The 23,815-nt window shown below is 40.2% G+C and overlaps 1 protein-coding gene across 2 annotated transcripts in view; it reads left to right on the forward strand.

Moving 5' to 3' along the window:
* JAM3 (junctional adhesion molecule 3) overlaps window positions 1-23,815 on the forward strand; it is a gene marked incomplete at both ends in the record, with an annotated part of 63,940 nt that extends 40,125 nt beyond the window's left edge. Inside the window, 8 exons of one of the 2 annotated variants that reach the window (XM_080719756.1) lie at window positions 15,773-15,838; window positions 16,290-16,403; window positions 19,809-19,961; window positions 20,476-20,678; window positions 21,727-21,826; window positions 23,177-23,306; window positions 23,394-23,448; window positions 23,780-23,815. In XM_080719756.1, coding sequence (XP_080575882.1) covers window positions 15,773-15,838; window positions 16,290-16,403; window positions 19,809-19,961; window positions 20,476-20,678; window positions 21,727-21,826; window positions 23,177-23,306; window positions 23,394-23,448; window positions 23,780-23,815 — 857 coding nt within the window. The remainder of the gene's footprint in view (window positions 1-15,772; window positions 15,839-16,289; window positions 16,404-19,808; window positions 19,962-20,475; window positions 20,679-21,726; window positions 21,827-23,176; window positions 23,307-23,393; window positions 23,449-23,779) is intronic. The other variant, XM_080719757.1, reaches the window with a different exon arrangement.

A 23,815-nucleotide genomic window follows, 5' to 3' on the forward strand; every position in this document is an offset into this window, starting at 1 on the left:
TGGCCCCAGTGTGTTCCATCTCTGCCACCATTGCTTCTGCCGAGCCAGCACTGCAATACCCTGCAGATTCATTTATATGCATGATGACACCATAATATTTTTCTGAGAACTGAGAGGAAAACCTCCTTACTGGGAAGAGCCTGTGTTCTTTATTTTAGGGTAGTCCACATTTCTGTATGTTTAAGCAAGATCTAGAGCTGGCTGGCTTCTCTCCACAGAAGTATATCTTTCCTGAGGTCCTTTATTAGTGTAGTTCAAATGTGAGCACACAGATGGGGAGAGGACATTGCTGGGAAAGTCGGAGAACTAAACAGATAGAGATGATTCAGGAAATCCAAGAGAGAGCTTGGAGCTCGGACAGCAAAGTCATTTTCTTGGTCAGGTCTTCCTCTACAGAAACCCTAAGCCAGATACCACTATTTATGGCATGAGGCATGCATTTGGGATTAATCTGTATTTACTGTGTATACTCTTTCTGAATACAGATTTTGTCTCTTGTCCAAATCCCATTGGTGATACACCTAGCAGTTTAATACCTGGTTTCACCTTAAGGGTATCAGTAACCTCTCTTGCTTAGTACTTGATATGAAAGTGATGCAGATAAGCTGACACTGATACTTTGTAGCATAGCTTTCCCTTTGGATCATCTCAGTGTCATTTAGCATTTGGAAAGTAGTTAGATTATAGAGGAAGGAGTTTTCAAACTTTTAAATTACCTCTTGCCACATTCTTCATTAAGTGTACAAACAGAAAAACTAACCAGAATGTTTAGTTAATCTCTCATGGAGTCACCAGGAAAAGAAGAATTATAGACATTAGAGTGTAATGGAAGAGTATTGGATCTGGAGTCTGTGAACACAGTTTGAAGTACTAGCTCTACCTGTGGACTAGAAGTGGCCCTCTTGGTTACATCATAGCTTGTTAGTTGGACATGATACCACCTGCCCTATCTTGAAGGCTGATCCTAAGGAATATATCTAACTCATCTTCATTTCCTTCCTAACCCCTGGAACTGACATCTCTGATGGCCCTGGTTTCACGAATGAGGAATTTTGCCATTGCAGTAAGCCATTTGAAATTGGAAATTGGAAATATAGAATTAGTTTAACATATTTTAAGCAAATGAGCCCAATTGAGAATGGAGTGACAACTTCTACTCCTGATTACCTTAAGAAAGACATAGAGGCCAGGTGTGCATGGTGACACATACCTGTAAACCTAGTACTTGGGAGGCTCACACAGGAGGACAACAGGTTCAAGGTCAGTCACAGCAGTTTGGAGGTATCCTCAGGAGCTTAGCAAGACCCTGTTTCAAAATAAAAAAAAATAAAACAGAGCCAGGTGTGGTGGTGCATGCTTGTAATCCTTGCAGTTGGGAGGCGGAGACAGGAGGAGTGTGCAGGTTCAAAGCCAGCCTTGCTGGCTTAAGAGAGACCCTGTTTTCAAATTAAAAAAATATAAAAAAAGGTCTGGGAGTATAGCCCGGAGGTAGAGGGTTTCCCAGGAACCCCAGCACCACCAAAATAAATAAATAAGTAAATAAATAAGTAAATAAATAAGTAAAGCAAGCAAGCAAGCAAGCAAGCTGGGAATATGGCCCAAAGGTAGAATGCCCCTGGGTTCAACCCCTAGCATCAGAAACAAAGACATATAAAGAAGAAAAATAAGAGAGTAAGTAAGGCTAGCTGGTATTAGCTGGTCTTTTTATAATCACTCCTGGCCCCTTAGAGTTCTCCCCCTTTCTTTGTAGTACTGGGGATTGAACCCAGGAGCTTTCTTCTACCTTTGAGCTCTAGCCCTATTTTTTTTTTTTTGTTTGTTTGTTTGTTTTGAAACAGGGTCTTGCTAAGTTGCCACATGTTGTTGGCCTTGAATCTGAGATCTCCCCGTCTCAGTCTTCCAAGTTCAGGAATTACAGGTGCGTGCCACTGCACTTGGCTTCCAGATGACTCCTTTCTAGGTCCTCTCTGCACTGTAGATCTAAACTGACATGTCTTTCTTGTTGGGGACCAGGTGCCTCTAGGCAGAAAGCACTTACTGACTCCCACAGAGAATCACACAGTGGTATTTTTGTCTTCAAAAATAAAAGTCAGTATTTTGGGTGTTGTTTACAGCCAAAATAAAGGTGGGGGGGGGAGAAAGAAAAAAGTTTCCCTCCTGTGTTTTAGCCTTGGCCTCACAGAGGCTGGTAAATTTGTGTGTGTGTGTGTGTGTGTGTGTGTGTGTGTGTGTGTGTGTGTGTTGCTGTGGATTGTACTCACACATGCTAAGCAAGCACTACCACCCCCAGTCTATTTTTATGATTATTAATCAGCCTAAGGACACAGCCTGAGGTCCAGTTTTCTCCTTGATATAGCTAGAGATGTCATTCTCTGTGGCTTTTTATAAATCCTTTGTCATCTCACTTACTTGTGGAGACAGCCCTCTCAGGAGTGGGCCCCTTTGTCTGCATTCTCAGAACTCATCCATTCTCTCTTTAGAGAGGATGATATATCATTGAACAAAAGGCCAATAGCTTTTGTCATCTGTGAATTCAAGCATATTTTGATACTCAGAAATTTAAAATTTCTAGATTTGGTAGAAATTCAGGAAGTATTATTATTATTATTATTATTATTATTATTATTATTATTTTACTTAATTTCCTCTGTATACATCCTTATAAAGATACTAGTCAGTTATGTTGAATTCAGGCCTAACCTTAACGCCTCTTTTAACCTTTATTGCCTCTTTCAAAGTCACTGGAAGTCTGGATTTAGCATATGAATTGGGGGGCATGGTATAATTTTGTCCTTAACTCCCTCTTTTAGGTTCTGCTGCCCTTCTGTTTATTAGCCTGTCTTTCCTTTACTTGTTTCCAACTCACATGGGATTTTTTTGGGGATACATGTGTGATTAAATGTGAAGCTTGCTATTCTCTGGTTATTGGTCCCTAGATAGTATAATAGTGATGATAGAAATAGCCCTTCTAAAATGTTTAATCTATTTATCTTCAATTGTTGGTGAAAGAAGAGTGAAGATTTTCTAATATTTTACTGTTGGAAAAATGGAGGGGTACAAAATCACACTGAAAGTCAAAAAGTATTAAACATTGGACCTAGATTTCTTGATAGTATTTCATAGCTTTGGCATATAAAAGAGCTTTAAAGATGGAATTATAATGTTGAGCATTCCTCTGCACTGGGTTGGGTTTTCTGGTTTGCAAACGCATCTCTTAATTATCTTTAAAGCACTTAAGTCCCAGAAAGTCATGTAAGCTAAGAATGGCAGTTTGCTGTTTACAGTGAGAATGAATGCTCCAGTGTCAAAAGAAACACTAACGCGTTGCATATGTGTATTGAAATGTTGTACTCTACACCACACATATGTTACTATATGTCACTAAAAATAAAAATATATTTAAAGAAAGCAGAAACACTGACAGATCAGACAGTGAGTCAGTCCTTACTCTTCATCCAGTCTTGTCATACACAGGCTGTAGTCTTATCATGCATGGCCTTTGCCATTTACAAACACTGCCTCGCTGTGTCTCTCCTCTCCACTTATAACCAGTAACTTCTCCAAAAGGAAGGGCATAAAGATGAATTAGAACAGCAGAAAAAGAAAGGAGCGACAATGCCAGCTTACAGTGACACCAGGAAATGGTGGGCTTCAAAGCCCCAGGGTCATCTCTTCACAGAAACACCAAGAAAACACCCATTAGCTCTATGATCCAGTTTAGTTTGGGTTCTCAAATCAGTCAGATATTACGGCAATCAAACAGATATCCATTTAAGAAGAAGCCATCTTTCCCATTACTTGGGAGGCTGAGATAGGAAGTTTATAAGTTCAAGGCCAGTTATAAGTTCAAGGCCAGATAACTTAGCAAAATCCCATTTTAAACATTTTACTTTAAAAGAAAGGCAGGAGTAGTTCAGAGGTAGAATGCTCCTGGGCTTAATCCCTAGTATTAAAAAAAGATGAAGAGAAAGAAAAGAAAGAAAGAAGAAAGAAAGAAAGAAAGAAAGAAAGAAAAGAAAGGAAGGAAAAGGGAAGAAGGAAGCAAGCAAGCAGCAGCCATTGTTAAGCCTTTTGAAAAGGTTTGTGGTGTTTTTCATTTTCTTGCCCTACTTGCTCTCTGGTGGGGCAGCTCTCTTGGTTTTGAGTAGTTGGCAGCTGTTTCCCAGTTTCTCTGTTTGAACCAGAGTGTGCAAAGCAGATGGTATTTACAAATTATTATGAATAATGTTCTAACCTGTCTGGGGTGTAGCTAATGGACCAGTGCAGGGTGCATATCTGTCTTGTTAACCAGAAAAGCAGTCAGGAAGGAACAGTGGACACTGCTTCTAAGAGTTACAAAATGGCTATAAACCACAAAGGCCTAAAGAGATTGGCTAGAAATATAGAGAAGGCATGTAGGAGCTATGAGAGATTCTTTAGGACATGAGGATAGAGAAAGCCAATCTCACATCCAGGCAAGACATATACTCGGAGAACACCTGAGACTACTTTAAAATTCCATCTCAGGTTGATTGTTGGGTGGAGAGCAAGTCTACCGCCCTGAACAAAGCCTATCTGCAGATATTCAGAGAGGGAGGGAGGGAGGGAGGGAGGGGGGATATCTTGGCATTCAAGATTCAAGGCAATCTTTGTTAAAATATTAGTTAAAATAGATTTAAAGAACCTTATTGATCACAATTGAAAAGGAATGGTCTTTACAAAAGAATGTCTGGATAATTTTTTTATAAAAGTTGTATATGGCAAATCTTGGGGCAGGAGAAGAATCCGATTTCCAGAGTTGTTATAATCATCAAATGGCAGGTTTCTCAACAGCAGAAAAGTCACAGAGTATACAAAAAAATAGGAAAACATGTATTAACTAAATCAGTTGATAGAAATTGCTCCAAAAGAAACATGAACATTGGTTTTATTAGACAAATATCTTAAATTATGTGCTTCAAATATACTTAAAAACCGTTGGGCATGGTGGCACACATCTGTAATTCCAGCATTAGGGAGGCCGAGACAGGAGTATTGTGGTTTGTGGATAGCCTCAGCTACTTAGTGAGGCCCTTTGCAACTTAGTGAGACCTTGTTTCAAAATAAAGAATAAAAAATAGGGCTGGAGGTGTAGCTCAGAGGTATAATACTTTTGGATTCCATCCCCAGTACCACAAAAACAAACAAAAGCAAACTATATATGTGTTGGTATCAGTTCAAATTATTGTAATCTTCATGATAACCAGAACGAAAATATGTCACTATAAAAATCAGCTGAACACAGAAAGAGACAGTGATTAAAGAAACAAGTAATACAAAAAATTATTGACCTACAGAAACAAATAGAAAAATGACAGAATTTTTTCCTTATATGTAGTTACTTTAAATGCAAATGGACTAAACACTATGAGAAAAAGGGATTTATTCCAGAAATGCAAGGATAGTTTAACATATAATCAATTAAAGTATTATACTATATTCATAAAATAAAAGGGAAAACACATAATAATCTCAATGCAGAAAAAGCGTATGACCAAATGTAATATTCTTTCATGTTAAGGAAAAAAAAAAAAACTCAGAAAGAAATAGAAGGAGCTCCCTCAACTATATAAAGGCCAAAGAGGAAAAACTTGCAGGTAACATTATATTTAATAGTGAAAGACTGAAAGTGTTTTTTCCCTACGATCAGGAACAAGACAAGGATGTTGTTTTCACCACTTATGTGTTAGCTTTCTGTTGCTGTGAAAAATACCCGAGAAAAGAGGGAAGATTTATTTTGGCTCATTGTTTCAGAGGTTTCAGTCCACGGTCATATGATTTCATTGCTTTGGACTTTTGGTGAGGTAGAACATCCTGGTGGAGAGGGTATGGTAGAGCAAAGATACTTATTTCACACTGTTGTGTTGAGAGAGAGACAGAGGTAGGGATCAGGGAGAAGATATAATCTACCAGGGAATGCCTCCATGTGCCTACTCTCTTCAACTAGGACCCACCTTCTACAGTTCCCACCACCTCCCAGAAGTCCATTCAGCTATGAATTCATCAGTGGATTAATCATCACTCTTTAGCTCAGAGCCCTCATAATTTAGTAACTTCTCAGAAGTCCTACCTCTAAGCCGGGTGTAGTGGTGGATGCTTGTAATCCCAGCATTTGGGAGGCTGAAATAGGATCGAGGTTCGTGGACAGCTTCAGCTACTTAATGAGGCCCTTTGCAACTCGGTGAGACCCTGTTTCACAATAAAGAATAAAAAACAGGGCTGGGAGTGAAGCTTAGAGGTAGAATGCCCCTGGGTTCCATCCTCAGTCGAAAAAAAAAAAAAAAAAAAGCCCTACCTCTGAACATTTCTGCACTGGGGACCAAGCATTCAACACATGTGCTTTGGGGAAGACAGTCCAGATCGAAGCCATAGCAACTTCTGTGTAGCATTAGATTTCTGGCTAGAGTGGCTCACAGGAAAAGGAATGGCATCTAAATTAGAAAGGAAGAGGTAAAATTCTCTGTGGATGACATTGTCTTGATTGTAGAAAATAATATATACACAGAGATAAGCAAATTCAGCAAAGATGTAGTATATGAGTCCAACACACAGTACTTCTGGTTTCCAGTCTGGCATGTAAGGAGCTTGAAGAACTCACTATATCCTAACAAGGAAAAGCTTAATAATCTGCAAATTATCAACTCTTCTTAGATAGTTTAGAAAATTGATGTCACACAACAAAATATTGCCCAAAGTTGGAGAGATGAGCAGACATACAGAATCCTAATCTTCCAGAGCAGAAACCTAGGAACAGAAACTTCCATAAGAACTAGTACCAGAATAGAAAAACCTGCACTATTTCATTCATTCATTCATTCATTCATTCATTCATTCATTCAGTACTGGGGATTGAACCCAGGGACATTCTACCCCAAGCTACACCCCTAACCCTATTTTTTTTATTCTTTATTTTGAAACAAGGTTTCACTAAGTTGTGAGGCTGGCTGTGAACCTACAATCCTCTTGTCTCAAACTAAATGACAATTTTTTGGATATTCAGTGTGGAGTAAAAACTCCATGGGTGGGGGGACAGTTTTTGGAGGCTTCTGAAAATTTTAAGTTTTACCTCCAGGAGCCTTACAAAGTTCTTTCAGTGAAGAATGGAGAAAAATCCCCTTCCAGCACATGGAGAGGAATACCATTTTGAAATAATCTAAAATATTCTGTTCTTAACAAGGACTGCCCACAGATAAACTATCTTTGCATAGCCTAACAATGGCTACCCATAGATAAACTACTTTTGTGGAACCTAACCTTCTGGAATTTTAACAGCCTGACTTGGGATGGGAAATCCCTATGTCCAGTCTCCTTTCAACATCCTGTCCAACCTAAGGGGAGTGGGAACTGGGAAACACTTGTGAAAATTGCAGCCCGTCTGGCACCATGGTGCATGCCTGTAATCACAGTATTTGAAAGGCTGAGCTAGGAGGATGGCAAGTTGGAGGTAAGCCTGGGTGATTTAGCAGGACCCTTGTCTCAAAAAGTGAAAAAGAGCTGATTATGTAGCTCAGAAATAGAGGGTTCCTGGATTCTTTCCCCAGTACTGGGGGTGAGAGTGGGTGGGGATTAATTGCCTAAGAGCCCAGGCCACTAAGACTGAGAAATAATCATAGAACTATAAAACTCTTCCCCTTCCCACTCATATTACCATCACTTCATTAAAAGCTTACCTACTACAGCTCCCTTTACTCTGCATATCGTGTCTGCCATTAAAAAAAAAAAAAATTACAAGGTATACAAAAGGGCCAAATACAGTTTGAGAAGCCTGAGCAACTATCCGAACTCTGATGTGGCAGAAATGCTAGAATTTTCAGACCAGGAATTTAAAACAAATATGATAAATATGCTAAAGGTTCTAATGGAAAAAGTAGACAAAACATATGATGGGCAATGCAAGTAGAGAGATGGAAGTTATAGGAAAGAGTAAAAAAGAGATGCTAGAGACTAAAAACCTGTAATAGAAATGAAAAGTGCATTTGATGGACCCTTGTAGACAATACAACTGTGGCAAGAATCTCTGAGATTGAGGATATGTCAATAGGAATTTTCCAAACCAAAAGGACAGAGGAAGAAAACTTAAAAAAGAAAAAAAGGGAAAAAGAACAAAATATCTAAGAACTGTGGAACAACTATAAAAGGTATAACATATGTGTAATACCAGAAATAGAAGAAGGGAACAAAAGGAACATTTGAAGTAGTCATGCCTGATGAGGATTTTCCTTTTTTAAAATTTTTATGTGGAGGATTTTCTAAAGTTAATGTCAGATACCAAACCACTGGTCCAGGAAGCTCAGTGAACACCAAGCAGGATAAATGCCAAAAAAAATCTAAACCAAGGCCATCATATTCAAACTATAGAAAGAGAAAATTTTCAGAAGACAGAAGGCAAAAGTACCTTGCTGCAGCCGGGCGTGGTGGTGCAGGCTTGTAATCCCAGCATTTGGGAGGCTGAGACCAGAGGATCACGGTTTGTGGACAGCCTCAGCTACTTAGTGAGGCCCTTGCAATTTAGTGAGACCCTGTTTCAAAAATAAAGAATAAAAAATAGGCAGGGGGTTTAGCTTGAAGGTTGAATGCCCCTGGGTTCCATCCCCAGACCCTTGCCTATACAAGAGGGAGGTTATAAATCACATCAGACTTTTCTTCAAAAACCATGCAAGCAGCTGTGTGTGGTGGGGCATGCTTGCACGCTTGTTACTCCAGCATTCAGGAGGTTGAGATAAGAGTATCGTGGTTTGTGGACAGCCTCAGGTACTATTTAGTGAGGCCCTTTGAAACTCAGTGAGACCCTGTTTCAAAATAAAGAATAAAAAATAGGGTCGGGGGTGTAGCTCAGAGGTAGAATGCCCCTGGGTTTCATCCCCAGTACTGCAAAAACAAAACAAAACAAAACAAAACAAAACAAAACAAAACAACAAACTAGCAAGCAAGAAGATGGAGTGTTTCCAGCTCAGAGCATTACTTTAAAACTACTATGAATGTATGTTTATAAGTTCTTGAATGCATATGAGTTTCCTCTTTGGGATAAATGCCTAAGAGTATTATTGCCTGGTCATATGGTAGTTGTATGCTCAATTTTTAAAGAAACTGACTAATGGTTTCCCAGAGTGTCTGTATCAATAGTTCATTGCAAGAAAGCCTTCTCTTGAGGCTTTTGTGGGATTTTTTTTCATGCATGGTTTTTTAACTTAGAGGAATGTACTGGACATTTTCTTTCTTTCCCTCCCTACCTCTCTCTTTCCCTCCCTCCCTCCCTCCCTCCCTCCCTCCCTCCTTCCCTCCCTCCCTCCTTTCTTCCATCCATCCGTCCATCCATCCATCCATCCTTTAATATTGGGCATTGAACCCAGCTTTGTTTATTTTTTTGTTTTGAAATAGGATCTTGTCAAGTTACTATACTCTGGCTCGAACTCATGATCCTCTTGTCTCAGCCTCCCAGGTTCTGGGATTACCGGTGAGCTCCATCACACTGATTTGTACTGGACAGTTCTGTACTGTCTTTTCAACTTTCTGTTAATCTATAGTTATTTCAACATTAAAACTTAAAAGTATTTTTTTTTTTTTTTTTTCGGTCTGGGGATGGAACCCAGGGGCATTCGACCTCCGAGCTATACCCCCTGCCCAATTTTTTATTCTTTATTTTGAAACCAGGTCTCACTGAGTTGCAGAGGCCTCACTAAGTAGCTGAGGCCGTCCACGAACCACAATCCTCCGGTCTCAGCTTCTGGAATGCTGGGATTACAAGCGTGCACTACCACGCCCGGCAAAAGTACTTCATTTCTAAAACAATGTGATATCTGGGATTTGGATCCCAGAGGACACAGTTAAATAAAAAAAAAAAAACAGTAACAGTTTTCTTTTCAAATGCTAATATTTAAGTATCCTAGAAAGATGTGCTTTGAAAGTATTTAAACTTATATAAAAAATAGATGTGTATATATATATATATACATATATATATATATATATACATATATATATATATATATAATCTGTAGGTTTTCCTGAGTCCTTTTAGTTGGATACACAAGTAAAAAAAAAATGAACTTATATAATTGCATTTATGGTCAGTGTATAATGAAGATCCTTTTGTGATCATGGATGATTCGCAGTGACCTGTGTGCTTTGGATATTTTTATTCAGCTTTAATGTTGTGAGGTTTTGCTTTTGCACTTTCTAATGACCATCAGCACTAGGCAGAGAGTATATATCCAGCTGAAGTTCATGTATCTGAGTATCACTGTGAGTCTCACCATGATGATGTACAGTGTGTGTATATATATATATATATATATATATATATATATATATATATATATATACATACATATATATATATGTTTAGTGAAAAGAGAGAATCTCTGCTGATCACATGACTTTTTCTTCACCAAATGTAATTGTATTCTTACTTCAGGAAGACATACTTGCAGTTGAGTGGGAGAAGTGGTGTTCCACCCCTTTTCTGTACTCTGTCTTCTCTGTAAACTCTGTATGAGTGATCTAACTTTTCTGTATCATTGCCATCATTTTGGTATTGTCACTGCTTTTTTTTTTTTTTTTTTTTTTGGTGGTACTGGGGTTCCTGGAAACCCTTACTCCTCCGGGCAACACTCCCAGACCTATTTTTATACTTTTAAATTTGGAAACAGGGTCTCTTAAGGCAGTGCAGCTGGCTTCGAACCTGCACGGTCCTCCTATCTCTGCCTCCCAAGCGCGGGATTACAAGCATGCGCTACCACACCTGCTTGTCACTGCTATTTATTTATTTATTTATTTATTTATTTATTTATTTATTTATTATTTTTGCAGACCTGGGGATAGAACTCGGGGGCATTCTACCTCTGAGCTACACCCCCAGCCCTATATTTTATTCATTTATTTTGAAACAGGGTTTTACTGAGTTGCAGAGGGCCTCACTAAGTAGCCAAGGCTGTGTGCAAACCGTGATTCTCCTTTCTCAGCCTCCCAAATTACTACTTTTTAAAAAGAAGTTTTATTTCTGGCAAAATATACATAAAGTTTTCTCCATTATTTATTTTTATGGTGCTGAGGATTAAACCCAGACCATCACACATGCTAGCTAGGCAAGTGCTCTTTTCCACCACAGTATCACATCCCCCACCCAAAAATTTACCCCCCGTTTTTTGCATCACTGGGGATTGACCCCATGGGCATTCCACCTCTAAGCTATACTCCCCAGCCCTGTCTTTTATTCTTGATTTTGAAACAGGGCCTTACTGAGTTGCAGAGGGCCTCACTAAATAGCTGAGGCTGTTCATGAATTTGCAATCTTCCTGTCTCAGCCTCCCAAGTACTGGGATTACAAGCATGTGTCACCATGCCCAGCTAAAATTTACCCTAAAAAGTGTACATTTCAGTGGCATTAAGTACAATCGTAATACTGTGCAGCCACCCACACTCTTCCATTTCTAGAACTTTTTCATCATCCCAAACTGTACCTATTAAACAGTACCCCTAGTAACCTCTCATCTACTTTCTTTCTATGAATTTGCCTAGTTTACTTTATATAAGTAAAACTATACAATATTTGTCTTTTTATGTTTGGCATTTCATTTTTCATAGTGTCTTCAAGGTTCATCCATGTTGCAGCATGTGTTGGTTGTTTTTGCCTTTTACCTTTTTAAGGCTAAATAACACTATTGTATATATATGCCATTTTTATTTATTCATTCATCTATAGTTGTTTTTTTCTACCTTTTGGTTGTTGTGAATAATGCCACTATGAACATTATGTAACGTGTATCTGTTTGAGTCCCTGCTTTCAAGTTCTTTGGATATATAGGAGGATCATTTTGGGACATATGATAATCCTATGATTAATTTAAGGAACTCCCAAATTATTTCACAGTAGCTGCACCATTTTACATTCCCACCAGCAGTGCACAAGGATTATGTTCACATCCTCAATAACACTTGTTATTTTCTTAAAAGGCCCCCATGGGTCTGAAGCAGTTTTGATTTTATTTCTTTGTAGTTTGGGTTTTATTTATCTGAAGGTTAATGATGTTAAACAGTTGAACATCTTTTCATTGGCTACTTGTATATCTTCTTTGATGAAATATCCTTCTGTTTTATTTTTTCTCTCTCTTTTTTCTTTTTGGTGGTACTGGGGATTGAATCCAGAGGCATCCTACTTCTGATAGGTGTGTACTGAGTAGCTGAGAATAGGCGTGTACCACACTACCTATATTAAAATTTTGATGAAGTCTAATTTACCTATTTTTCTTTTCTTGTCTCTGCCTTGATATCACATCAAATAAAAGATTGCCAGGTCAAAAATATGAACATTTTCTTCTATGTTTTCTATAGTTTTAGCTCTTACAGTTAGGTCTTTGATCCATTTTGAGTTAATGTTTAAATGTGGTTTAAGAGCTCACCTTCATCATATTTTATGTGGATATTCCGTTTTCCCAGCATCATTTATTTAAAGGAATGATGCAGCTGTGCTTGGCGATGTAAGTCTGTAATTCCAGTGCTTGGGGGGTTGAGATAGGAGGATCATAGGTTTGAGTATGATAACTTAGTGAGACCCTGTTTCAAAATGAAGCATAATAATAATAAAGAAAGGGCCGGAGGTATATAGCTTAGAGGTAAAACACCTTTGGTTTGATCTGCAGCACTACCAAAAAAAAAAAAAAAAAAAAAAAAAGATATTTTTTCATTGAATGATTAAATACTTGAAAATCATGTGAGGGTTTATTTGTGGGCTTTCTGGTCTATTCTGTTGGTCTGTATGTCTATCTTTATACTGATTCCACATTGTCTTGATTGTTGTAGCTCTGTATTAAGTTTGCAGTCAGGCATTAAAGATAGCATAAAGATGAATAAACATAGTACCCGTTGTTTAACACTGAAACGCAAGCTCCATGAAAGCACAGACTTATGTTTTATTTATGCCATCTCTAAAATATAGACCAATATAATCACATAAGTGCTAAATAAGAATTGTTCAATGAATGGATCCTTTGAAAACACTAAGTCCAGTGGACAGGACAAAGCTGACATGAAATTAAGTAGGAACAACACTTGGCAGATTTGTAATTTTCCTTCCAAAAACACTTTGCACAGTCTTAAATTATGTCATCTCAGTGTGAGTATTCTGTTAGCACTAGGTCTCAGTGTGTGCCCAATTAAACTTCAGCAGCCATCACATCAGGCTCCTAGATCCATTTCCTACCTGGTTGTCAGAATCGCACCCCTGGGCACCAGATAGTACTTGAGGTGAGTTACTTATGTTGTCTTCAAGTGTGTTGTTTGTGGTTTCTAGTCCTCATAGCACTATTCTTTTACATGGTTATGACTACATTTTAAAGTGGGATTGTAGACTGATGTGGGTAAGGAGTTCAAGAAAATTTATAAAGTTAAGAGTTATTTGGGAATAAAATGAAAATTCTGGGAGAGAGCAAAGCATTCACTTCTTCGATTCCATTTTTACCAGTTTTTCCTTAATGCTTTTCTTTTTTCTAGTGCAATGGAATAAAGAAGCGATTATTTCCACTATTTGGGGCTATTTAGCTTCTTTTTTGCATTTTTATTGGTGTGTGTAATTACACATCACAGTGAGGTTCAACATGATTCCCATGTATGCACATGGCACTTGGTACTTGGGTTTCTTTTAGGTTGTTAGAAACACGTTGGTTTAGTGTGCCTTAGAGGTTTATTGTAAAGGTATCTGTTGGCCACCAAGAAAACTGAGATATGCAGACACCATTGCTACTTTAGTGGCCACTGAATCTGTTATGGTCTCTAGTCCACTTGCTGTTGTCCAATCTAATATTTCCACCATTTTGATGAATCCACTTCTTTCTCCTTGTGAGCTGCTTCTACTTGGTTTCTCTTGTGACTGTAGGCTCTCTAACTCATTTTTTTCTCTTGGCTTCATACTTGTTAGGGAAGGGATCTAATTGGGCTCTGCTTCAGTATCCAATGGGCAGTGGTCTCATGAATCACCTCTAAGACCCTTTTGGTAGTGTTTAGATCAGACACTGATCGCTGGTCACGGTCACTGATCCCTGGCCAGAGTTTTGGTGTGTTTTCTAAATCATAGTGATCAAACTGAGAGGAACTGTTTGTGGTCATTCTCCTTATTAGGAGCCTGGTGGCTTTGGCAGATACTCAGAGCATCATGTTATTCTCCATTAATGGGCCACTGTGAGCTTTTAGACTAAAGGAGAAGTAGGAGGTGCTGCACATGCATGGGATGTATTTCAGTCCTCTAGAAATAGCTCATGATTACCCCAATTAAAATAAAATTATCCTCAGTTGCCCTGCTTTTATAGCCCTTTGTAGAAGTGTTTTGGAAACTAGTAGCAACTCAGGTATATTATATTTCTGATTTTGTTTCTTTTTATTAGATTCTTTAAGGCTTTTGCTACAATGAGAGTGAAGTCTTAGTAAGAAAGGATCCAAGTGTATACTTAGCATGGATACATGTAGCTGGACCATTAAATAAGATATAGAAAGGAAGAGAATGGATTATTGTGGCCAGCAGGCCAATGTACAAGGAATTAGAAGGTAGCTTGGATACCAAGTCTTTATGCATTTTCTTCAGCCAGCATAGTAAGCTAACATCCAGAGACCTTAATAGGAGTTTTCTATATGTAGGCTTTTTTGTTTTTTAAGGAATGCAAACTTTTTAGAGGCCAGGTACCTGAACAATGGCATTTTTAGGTGGTGGTATACCTTCTTGATCTTCTAAGATTAGATGAGAAATTCTGAGACCATATAATTATCATATGTTGATTTCATCAATAGTACAAACATAGCTCCATGAAAATCATTGTACTATTAGCTTTCTCATTTCACTAAAGACTGGTACAAAGTTCTGCATGGACTGGAAGCACTAGGCTAGATGAGAATGTGGTGAGGTGGCCTCTTAGCTGGTTAATAGCTATGCCCAGAGAGGGTTGATGCCATCCTGAAGGGGAGGTTTTATAAGGATTTGGACTATGTGGTGTGGTCCCCAAGAGCTCCTTTGCAGGCCTTGAAGTCTAGAGGAGGGGTGTGTGTGTGTGTGTGTGTGTGTGTGTGTGTGTGTGTTGGGAGGGAGGGAGGGAGAATGGCAAGAGAAGGCTGAGCAAGTCTGGATGAGAGATGGCAATGGGATAGATGCTGGCTCTGAGCAAGAAGGAAATGCTTAGAGAAAGTCTTTCTTTGTCTTGGGACTAAGAAGAAGAGTGAATTTGCAGAACTCTTCTTTCTGTTGGTCTCTTCCAGAGAAGGTCAGACTGAAAGGGAAAGCAGTTGACTTGTATGTATCTAAGATACTTTGTTTTGGAATGCATTTTTCAGTCCTCTGTGGTTACTGACTGGTAGCATAGAAAGAAGCATTAATCCTGACATCATGAGATCCAAGTGTTTTCTGGTATCATAGAGATCCTCCCTCCCTCCCTGCCTTCCTCCCTGCCTCCTTCCCTGCCTCCCTCTCTCCTTTTCCTCTTTCTTCCTTCCTTTCTTTCTTTCTTTCTTTCTTTTTTTCTTTCTTTCTTTCTTTCTTTTTTGTACTGGAGGTGGAACCCAGGGGCATTCTATCTCTGAGCAATATCCCCAGCCCAATTTTTTATTCTTGGTGAAACAGGGTCTCACTGAGTTGCAAAGGGGCCTCACTAAGTAGCTAAGGCCGTCTGCGAACCACAATCCTCCTGTCTCAGCCTTTCAAATGCTGGGATTACACGCATGCACCACCACGCTGGTGAGATGCTGTTTCTGAAGTTGCTTTTCTTTTTCCTTTCAGGCTGCTTGGTCGGTGCAGTGAATCTAAAATCAAGCAACCGAAACCCAGTGGTACAGGAATTTGAAAGTAAGAACAAGGAAACATTGTGAGGTGAACGGGTGCCCTCTAGAGGACATTTGATGGTCTTGCAGTCAATTCAGGACACTCCTGTATCAATCCTGAAGATGTTCAGGGTGGATGCTCAGTGGTGTGCCTGTCTCTCCTGTGTGGATGAACAGTGCACTACACACATGGTTTATCTTGGCTACCATCTGCTTCCTGCCTGGATTTGTGCTTACATGACAAAGAAGTTTCTTATATAAAGCACGGTCAGGAGGGTAGTTTCTGTAAAATCTTTCCTAATGTCTTGTTTTTTTTTTTTGGCAAAACTTTAAATCTCCTGGAGCCTGAAGGTGGTTCAGTTTATAATCTACATGAAAGGGCTCTCTTCACTAGAGGGGCTCACAGGGTTGGGCATACAAGTGAACCCAGAGTGTTCTACATCTATTCAACATCCTTTTTCCACTTTGTTCACTAGGCGTGGAACTGTCATGTATTATTATGGATTCACAGACAATTGAACCCAGGATTGAATGGAAGAAAATAAAAAATGACCAAACCTCTTATGTGTTTTTTGACAACAAAATTCAAGGTATGTAGTCTTTCCTGTCTATTGACCTTTCCTTTGTCCACAGGAATGCATTTCCCTTGAACTGCTAACCTGTATCTCGAGCCAAGACTGTTTTGATTTTTAAAATTTATTACTATGAAAAATTTTAAACATAGGCAAAAGTGATGAGAATAGTGTATCCATCCTCCCAGTACCCATCACTCAGCTTCACCAATATTACTTCATTAGTTAGGACTTTATGCACAACCCATCTTTTGAAGAATCAAAGTGAATGTTCTCCTTGGCCATCTTCTGTCATGACTCATGAGAGGAGTGACACAGGTGAGTCCTTCAGAAGGCTAGTCCAGCAGTACAGAGTGCACAGGTATTCACTGAGCCACTTTTTCCTGGCTTGGTGCTAGGGGTGTCCCAGGAGGAAAGAGTAGAGAGTACTTGCTAGACAGGCAAGCACAACCTTATCCCAGGGCCAGCACTGGGTAAGCATGAGATGGCACAGTGTGGATGTGGTATTGATGGAGAATGGTGGTCCAGCAGGCGGCACCTGGCAGTGGGGTGGGACAGTGGGTCAGGCAAGATGGAGAGGGGAGGTATGGAGAAAGGTTTATTGGGGCAGATTGAATGCCGCTTGTGAAGATACAGATGCCAAAGACAACATGGCTGCTAGGAGGAGCTGCAAGTTCCCCACTGCAGCTGAGGCTTGGGCAGGGGGAGAGGGAGGAGATGAGGTTGGACATGTTTGTGGCTAGGTAAGCACAGTGAATGCTAGGTGAGCAGGGACAGTGGGCAGTACCTAAGAGCACACCAGATGCTCGGAGCAGAAGCACTGTGGCCACATCTGGGCTTTAGAAAAGTGAAGTATCTGCTTTGCAGAGGAAAGGTTGGAGATGGGAAAAACTCAGAACCACAGGTACCATGTCAGAGTTCTTTCACAGAACCCGAAAGGAGCTGACAGTGCCTGAGCTGAAGTGTTGACAGTGGAGGCTAAAGACTAAGCTCTGTGTGTGTGTGTGTGTGTGTGTGTGTGTGTGTGTGTGTGTGTGTGTGAGAGAGAGAGAGAGAGAGAGAGAGAGAGAGAGAGAGAGAGAAATGACACACAATAGAGGGACACTGCCTTCTTTAGGCAGGAGGGAAGGAAAAAACAGGAAATTAGTGCAGGGATGGTCCGAGTTTATGGAGAAGCTGAAAGTTGAGCAAAAATTTGTGGAAACAAACTCAAGTATGGTTTCTGTTTATGTTCTCAATATCATCCAAAACTTTAATCTCTTAAAAGTATTATTCTCTTCCCACTCTCATGAGACTCTCCTGACCCCTTATTTTTTAAAAAGATTGAAATGTTATTCTCTGGAAAAAATTTTCTTTGCCCACTTAGGTTGCCTCTGGCAAACTACATACAGTTTAGATCATCAGGGAAACCAAGTGAGACATTCTTTTAAAGAAGTTTCTCTTCTGGGAATTAAACATCACATCTCTTAGCCATAGGGATGATGAGTGCAAAGGAAAGGGTTCCCCTTGCAGGGTGTGAGGGCTGCAGGGAAGACACATGTTGGCTAGTCTCTTTTCCTGCCACAAGGCAGGACTGTATCAAAAGCTCCCTGCTAGATGTCGCCCCTTAGTGTGTTCAATTCAGTGTTTGTTAGTATAGTTACATATCTGTGCAACCATCACCACTAATTCCAGAACATTTTCATCAGCCCCCAGAGAAATCCCATACTCATCAGCAATCAGTACCCCCTTTACTCCCAGCAGCCCATAACCCACTTTCTGTCTCTGGATTTTCCTATTCGGGACCCTTCATATAAATGGAAGTTTTCAGTGTTTTTTTGTCTGGCTTCTTTGACTTAGCATAATATTTTCACAATTCATCTATGTTGTAGCATGTTTTAGTATCTCACTCCTGTTTATAGCCGAATGATATTTCATTATAAGTATATCACATTATTTTATCTATCACTTGGTATACACGAGTTATTTTCATGTGTTGATTATTAGTGCTGCTTATGGACATTCATGTACCATTTTTTTGGTTTGAACAGAAGTTTTTGTTTCTGTGGAATAATAACAGATACATCTTTAGGATCACATGGTAGTTGCATGTTTAGTTTTGTTAAAGCTAACTAACTTTCCCAAAGTGGCTTTATTATTTTACATTTCCCACAGCAATGTACTTCCCACATCTTTACCAACACATATTATTCTCTGACTTTTTTATTCTAGCAGTCTTAGAGGCATAAAGTGGTATTTCAGTATGGTATTGATTTACATTTTTTGATGACAGATGCATGTGCATATTGGCCATTTCTGTGTTTTTCTTGGAGAAATATCTACTCATATCTTACATTTATTTTTAACTTGTTATTTGTCTACTTGTTGTAAGTTGTTCATCCATTTCAGGTTCCAGACCTTTGTTGGGTGATTTGCATCTACTCTCTTTTTCCCATTCTGTGGATCTTTTTACCTGCTTTGAAGTGCAAACATTAATTTAATTATAATTTTTTGTAGTACTGGGAATGGAACCTAGAGACATTCTACCTCTGAGCTACACCACCTGCCCTATTTTTTATTTTGAAACAGGGTCTCACTGAGTTGCAAAGAGCCTCACTAAGTAGCTGAGGCTGTCCGTGAACCACGATCCTCTGGTTTCAGCCTCCCAAATGCTGGGATTACAAGTGTGTGCCACCACACCTGACTACAAACATTAATTTTGATGAAGTCCAGTATAACTATTTTTTGTGCTTATGCTTTTGGTATCATTTCCAAAAAACTGTTGCCTAACCCAAAGTCATGAAGATTTAGGCCTATGTTTTCCCAAGAGGGTTTTTTTTTTTTTTTTTTTTTTTTTATGGTACTAGGGATGGTAAGGGCATTCTACCTCTGAGCCATACTTCCAGCCCTATTTATTCTTCTTATTTGAAACAGGGTCTCACTAAGTTGCTGAGGCTGGCCATGAACCTGCAATCCTCCTGTTTCAAACTCCCAAGCATGCACCACCACACCTGGATCCCAAAGTTTTAAAGTTAACTCTTACATTTGTGGTGAGATTGAGGTTCAACTTCCTTCTTTTACATATGGCTATCCAATTGTCTCCTTAGCATTTGCAGAAAGCTAGTTTTTAATGCCAGTTATTTATTTATTAATGGAGAATCCCTCCTGGGAATGGTGAGATTCCCAGGTTCCTGGCTTTGGCAACAGTTTAGATACACTTGAGTGCAGCTTACACAACAGCTATTGTTTGTAGCATTCAAAGTACAAAAAGGATCAACTCATAGTTCCTAGCCTCAGGTGTTCATTTCTGTTACTTGGAAAAGAAACAGAAAACAGTCAGGATCTTCTTAATGAGGCATTGAATTCTGGCCCCAGAAACCAAGCTTTTCAAAAGGCAGGGATATCTCTAGGGATTTTTAGTGCTCTGTGCCTTCTTTTCTATAGGAGACCTGACAGACCGTGCAGAACTCTTGGGGAAAAGTTCCCTGAAGATCTGGAATGTGACCCGCAGAGACTCAGCCCTCTATCGCTGTGAGGTTGTTGCTCGGAGTGACCGCAAAGAAATTGACGAGATCTCCATTGAGTTAATTGTGCAAGGTAGGAACTCACTTGAAGTAAAGCGTACTCACCTGTCATTCCTCCTGAGTCTCTAGCTGTAGAATAAAAATCACTTCTTATTTCCATTCCTTTCTTCTAGAGCTGCATTTCTAAGGATATTATGTGACTTGGGGCAGGTGGGGATGCCGATGCAGCTGCAATTGCCTGGGTTGGGGTGGGAGGTGAGAAGGAAGTGAAGCTTCTGCCATTCCTTCGCTAGCTACAGGCCATGTGGGGGTACTGTGTCTCTTCCACAGCTTTCGCCTGAAGGTGGGAGGAATTAGAAACACATTAGAGATGGGACTTGGCGTGTGATGGCTGGAGAGCAGGACACGGTACGGCCAAGCTGCAGATGTGACCATGGGGACTGTAGCCAAGGATCTCCTTGGCTGGCTTCCTTGCCTTTGGGGCCAAGTTGCTTAAGGGGCTCCTTGCCTTTGGATCTAATTTATTAAAGTGCTGGATACCGCCATGTTGCTAAGCTTTTAAACGTCAACACATGTTTTTCCTGCAGTGAAGCCAGTAACCCCTGTCTGCAGAGTGCCCAAGGCTGTCCCTGTGGGCAAGGCAGCCATGCTATACTGCCAGGAGAGCGAGGGCAACCCCCGGCCCTACTACCGTTGGTACCGCAATGACATGCCGCTGCCAACAGACTCCAGAGCCAACCCCAGATTTCGAAATTCCTCTTTTCTCTTAAACTCTGAGACAGGCACTCTGGTAAGATCTCTTCTAAGAGGTGAGATGGAGATGTCTTTGATGAGTCAAGGAATGCTTTTTGTGGAAAGAACAGTTATTAGAAGAGATAGTGAAACTACTTTTTAAAGCAGGTGCTAAAAATTCAGCATGTTGGAGATTCTACAGGAACAATGACCCTCCCCTCATTTACAAACAAGTCCTAAAGAGCTAAAATAAAGAAACCTGTAGATTTAAGAGACTAAGGAAGGGCTATTAAACAAATGTTATGGGTGCACATTATTTGAGTCCTGACTTGGATAATTAGCTGTACAAATCACTGGGAGATAATCCAGGAAATTTAATTACTGTCTGGATATTTCATGATATTAAACAGTTGTTAATTGCTTTAGGCTTGAAAATAGTATTGTGGTTATAGGTTTTAGAAGTCTCTCTTCTAGAGAGGTACATACTATTTATGGATAAAATGTTTCAAAATAACTGGGTGGTGGGAGGTACATGAAGGAGAGAATACAGACTGTGGCACCAGCATGTCACTCTAGGCTTCTGCTGCTTATAGTTCTTGTGGGTAAGGGGCTTGGTCTGTGGAATAGCCAACCTTATGTGGTAATCAGGCAGATTATAATAGGATCCTTGGTATTTGTTTTGCCAAAGTGTTGCCTAAGGAACAGTCATTGTCAGGAGTTTCTTCACCAAATAAAAGTAAAGCACAGAAGCTAAGCATGAGGCAGGAGGATCTCAAGCTCAAGGACTGCCACAGCAACATAGCAAGGCCCTTAGCAACCTTGTAAGACCCTATTTCCAAACAAAAAGTAAAAAAAAAAAGAAAAGAAAAAGTTAAGCACAGCCTCCCATTGTGGATGTTGCCTGGCTTTGGCATCTGCACATGCTGCTGGGAGTTCGTAGGTGACAGTGTCAGGAGAGCATGTCAGGGAGGAAGCTGGACAGTGCCTAGGAAGCCACAGGGAAACCAACTAGGCTTTGGAGGCTTTGGAGGGTTGGGGTTAGGGTTGTTCCCATCCCTCCGAGGTCCACCCTTACGACTGCTCTTACTTCTCACCCCCTGAAACAGGTTTTCAGTGCTGTTCACAAGGAGGACTCTGGGCAGTATTACTGCATCGCTTCCAATGATGCAGGCTCAGCCAGGTGTGAAGAGCAAGAGATGGAAGTCTGTGAGTTACTTTTTGTAAAGATTTCATCTAAAGACCAGGAAATGAACAGAATGTTTAAAACTGAGCATTATTCCATCAACACAGGCAACTGTTCTGCTGAGGGTCAGACTTCTGTAGCTGTCTGGATCCACCAGAATCTACTGGGGAAGTTGAAGGGAAGGGTGAGAAAGTGCTGAGTCTCGTTGAGAGGGTCCCTGAAACAAACCCGCCAGGCTCTTTTGGTGCTGGAAGCATGGCCAGACCAGCTGTGTAACTTTCACAAAGGGTCATTAATTCTTTTGGTGATAATCACCAAAATAGAGGTTGTATAAGGCTTTCCTCCAGAAATTTTTTTCAGTTGCAACTATTTTGCAGGATTCTGAATGGTAATTTCTTGCCCCAGTAAATTAACTCTGTTTTGTGATGATGTCATCTCTAGGGTACTGGGAGGTATTGGGAGGAAGAGGGAATGAAGTGTGTGTCTGAAGGACTTGGGGAGTTGAACCTTTCCATTTTATGTGTTTGCAGTCTCGGAGCATTGTTTTCCAAACTTGCCTGATGATTAGAACCTTTTGGACCACTGTTCCACATAGAGATCCCAGAACCCATCCTTCATGCTAGAAATGTTTGTGTGTAAAACAAGTATTCCTCTGAGGTGATTCCTCTCAGAGCTCTGTCAAATTTGGAAATTTTGCTCTAGGGCCATTTTCTCCTGGAGGAAGAATCCTGAGTTGATAAGTTCCCTGTGTATTTTTCTCTGTACTTTTATTTGCATAAATGAAGCAGCCACCATGCCCCCATATTGAAGGTGCCCAAGTGCCTTTGTCCAGTAGTTTTTAATATGAAAAAGGAACATGGGTTTCTTCTCAGAGGGCTTGTAAATAGGAAGCCAAGTGGCTAGTGGAAAGTCATGTTCTCAGTATTTTCTACTTTTATGGCTTGAGCCGAATCTTCTCCCACCCTCCAAATAACCTATAGCAAAGGAAGACTATAGAAATTGGGAACGTTTTTCCCTTAGGGGGCCTGCTTCCTAATTCTACATATAATGTAACAATTTCCTTCATTAATAATGTTCCCAGGCATTTAGCTAGAGAATTTCTAACCCTTCTTATAAATGCTAAGCCCCTCTAAATTCAGTATTCAGGATAACTGAATTTTAACTGTCAAAGTCTCAGTACTTTATATGTGACACCAGGGGTTATGATGTCTTGTATTTCTTAGGCTAGAAAGATTTAAAATATCCTCAATTTGCTTTTCTGGCTGGGGTAGGCCAAAGGAGGTGGGGTGGGGAAGGTATAGCACAGGTCAGGGATCTTTTAAAAAGAACAGAGAGTATGTGTCATCTCTTCCTGCACACCTCCTTTTCTGCAGATGACCTGAACATTGCCGGAATTATTGGGGGTGTTCTGGTTGTCCTTGCCGTCCTAGCCCTGATAACACTGGGCATCTGCTGTGCATATAGACGTGGCTACTTCATCAACAACAAAGAGGATGGAGAAAGGTAAGCTTGCCTTATGTGAACAAAGCAAAGCTTAGGCCAGCATTAACAAGGGAACCACAACACTCAACTGTCCTCTTCTGTTCACAGTTACAAGAGCTCAGGGAGACCCGATGGAGTTAACTACATCAGGACAAATGAGGAGGTAAAGAAGGAACAGAAAACGCAGCATTAGGAAGCCTGGTGGTCTAGGTGCACCCAGGGGGAAACGGCTTCCAGCTTGGAAGTGGAGTGGGCCTTGTAGGAAGATATGAGTACTGCAGATTAAGTTCCTCAGCTCCTCAGCTCTTCATAGTAATGTACACGTAACAGTGGATTCACACCTGGCAAGTCCTGTGGGCCTTATGGTTAAGCATGACTGTTTCATTCATTACTAGTTTTGCCAGTAGTTTCCTCTAGGAATTTGTTTAGCCCTTGCATGTTTTCCCTTTCCCACTAGCCCCCAGCTTGGTGCTAACTTTGTGCTGGTTTTGCAGGGTGACTTCAGACATAAGTCATCATTTGTGATCTGA

The sequence above is a fragment of the Muscardinus avellanarius genome (assembly GCF_963383645.1).
Source record: "Muscardinus avellanarius genome assembly, chromosome: 1".
In the NCBI taxonomy this organism is placed as follows: domain Eukaryota; kingdom Metazoa; phylum Chordata; class Mammalia; order Rodentia; family Gliridae; genus Muscardinus; species Muscardinus avellanarius.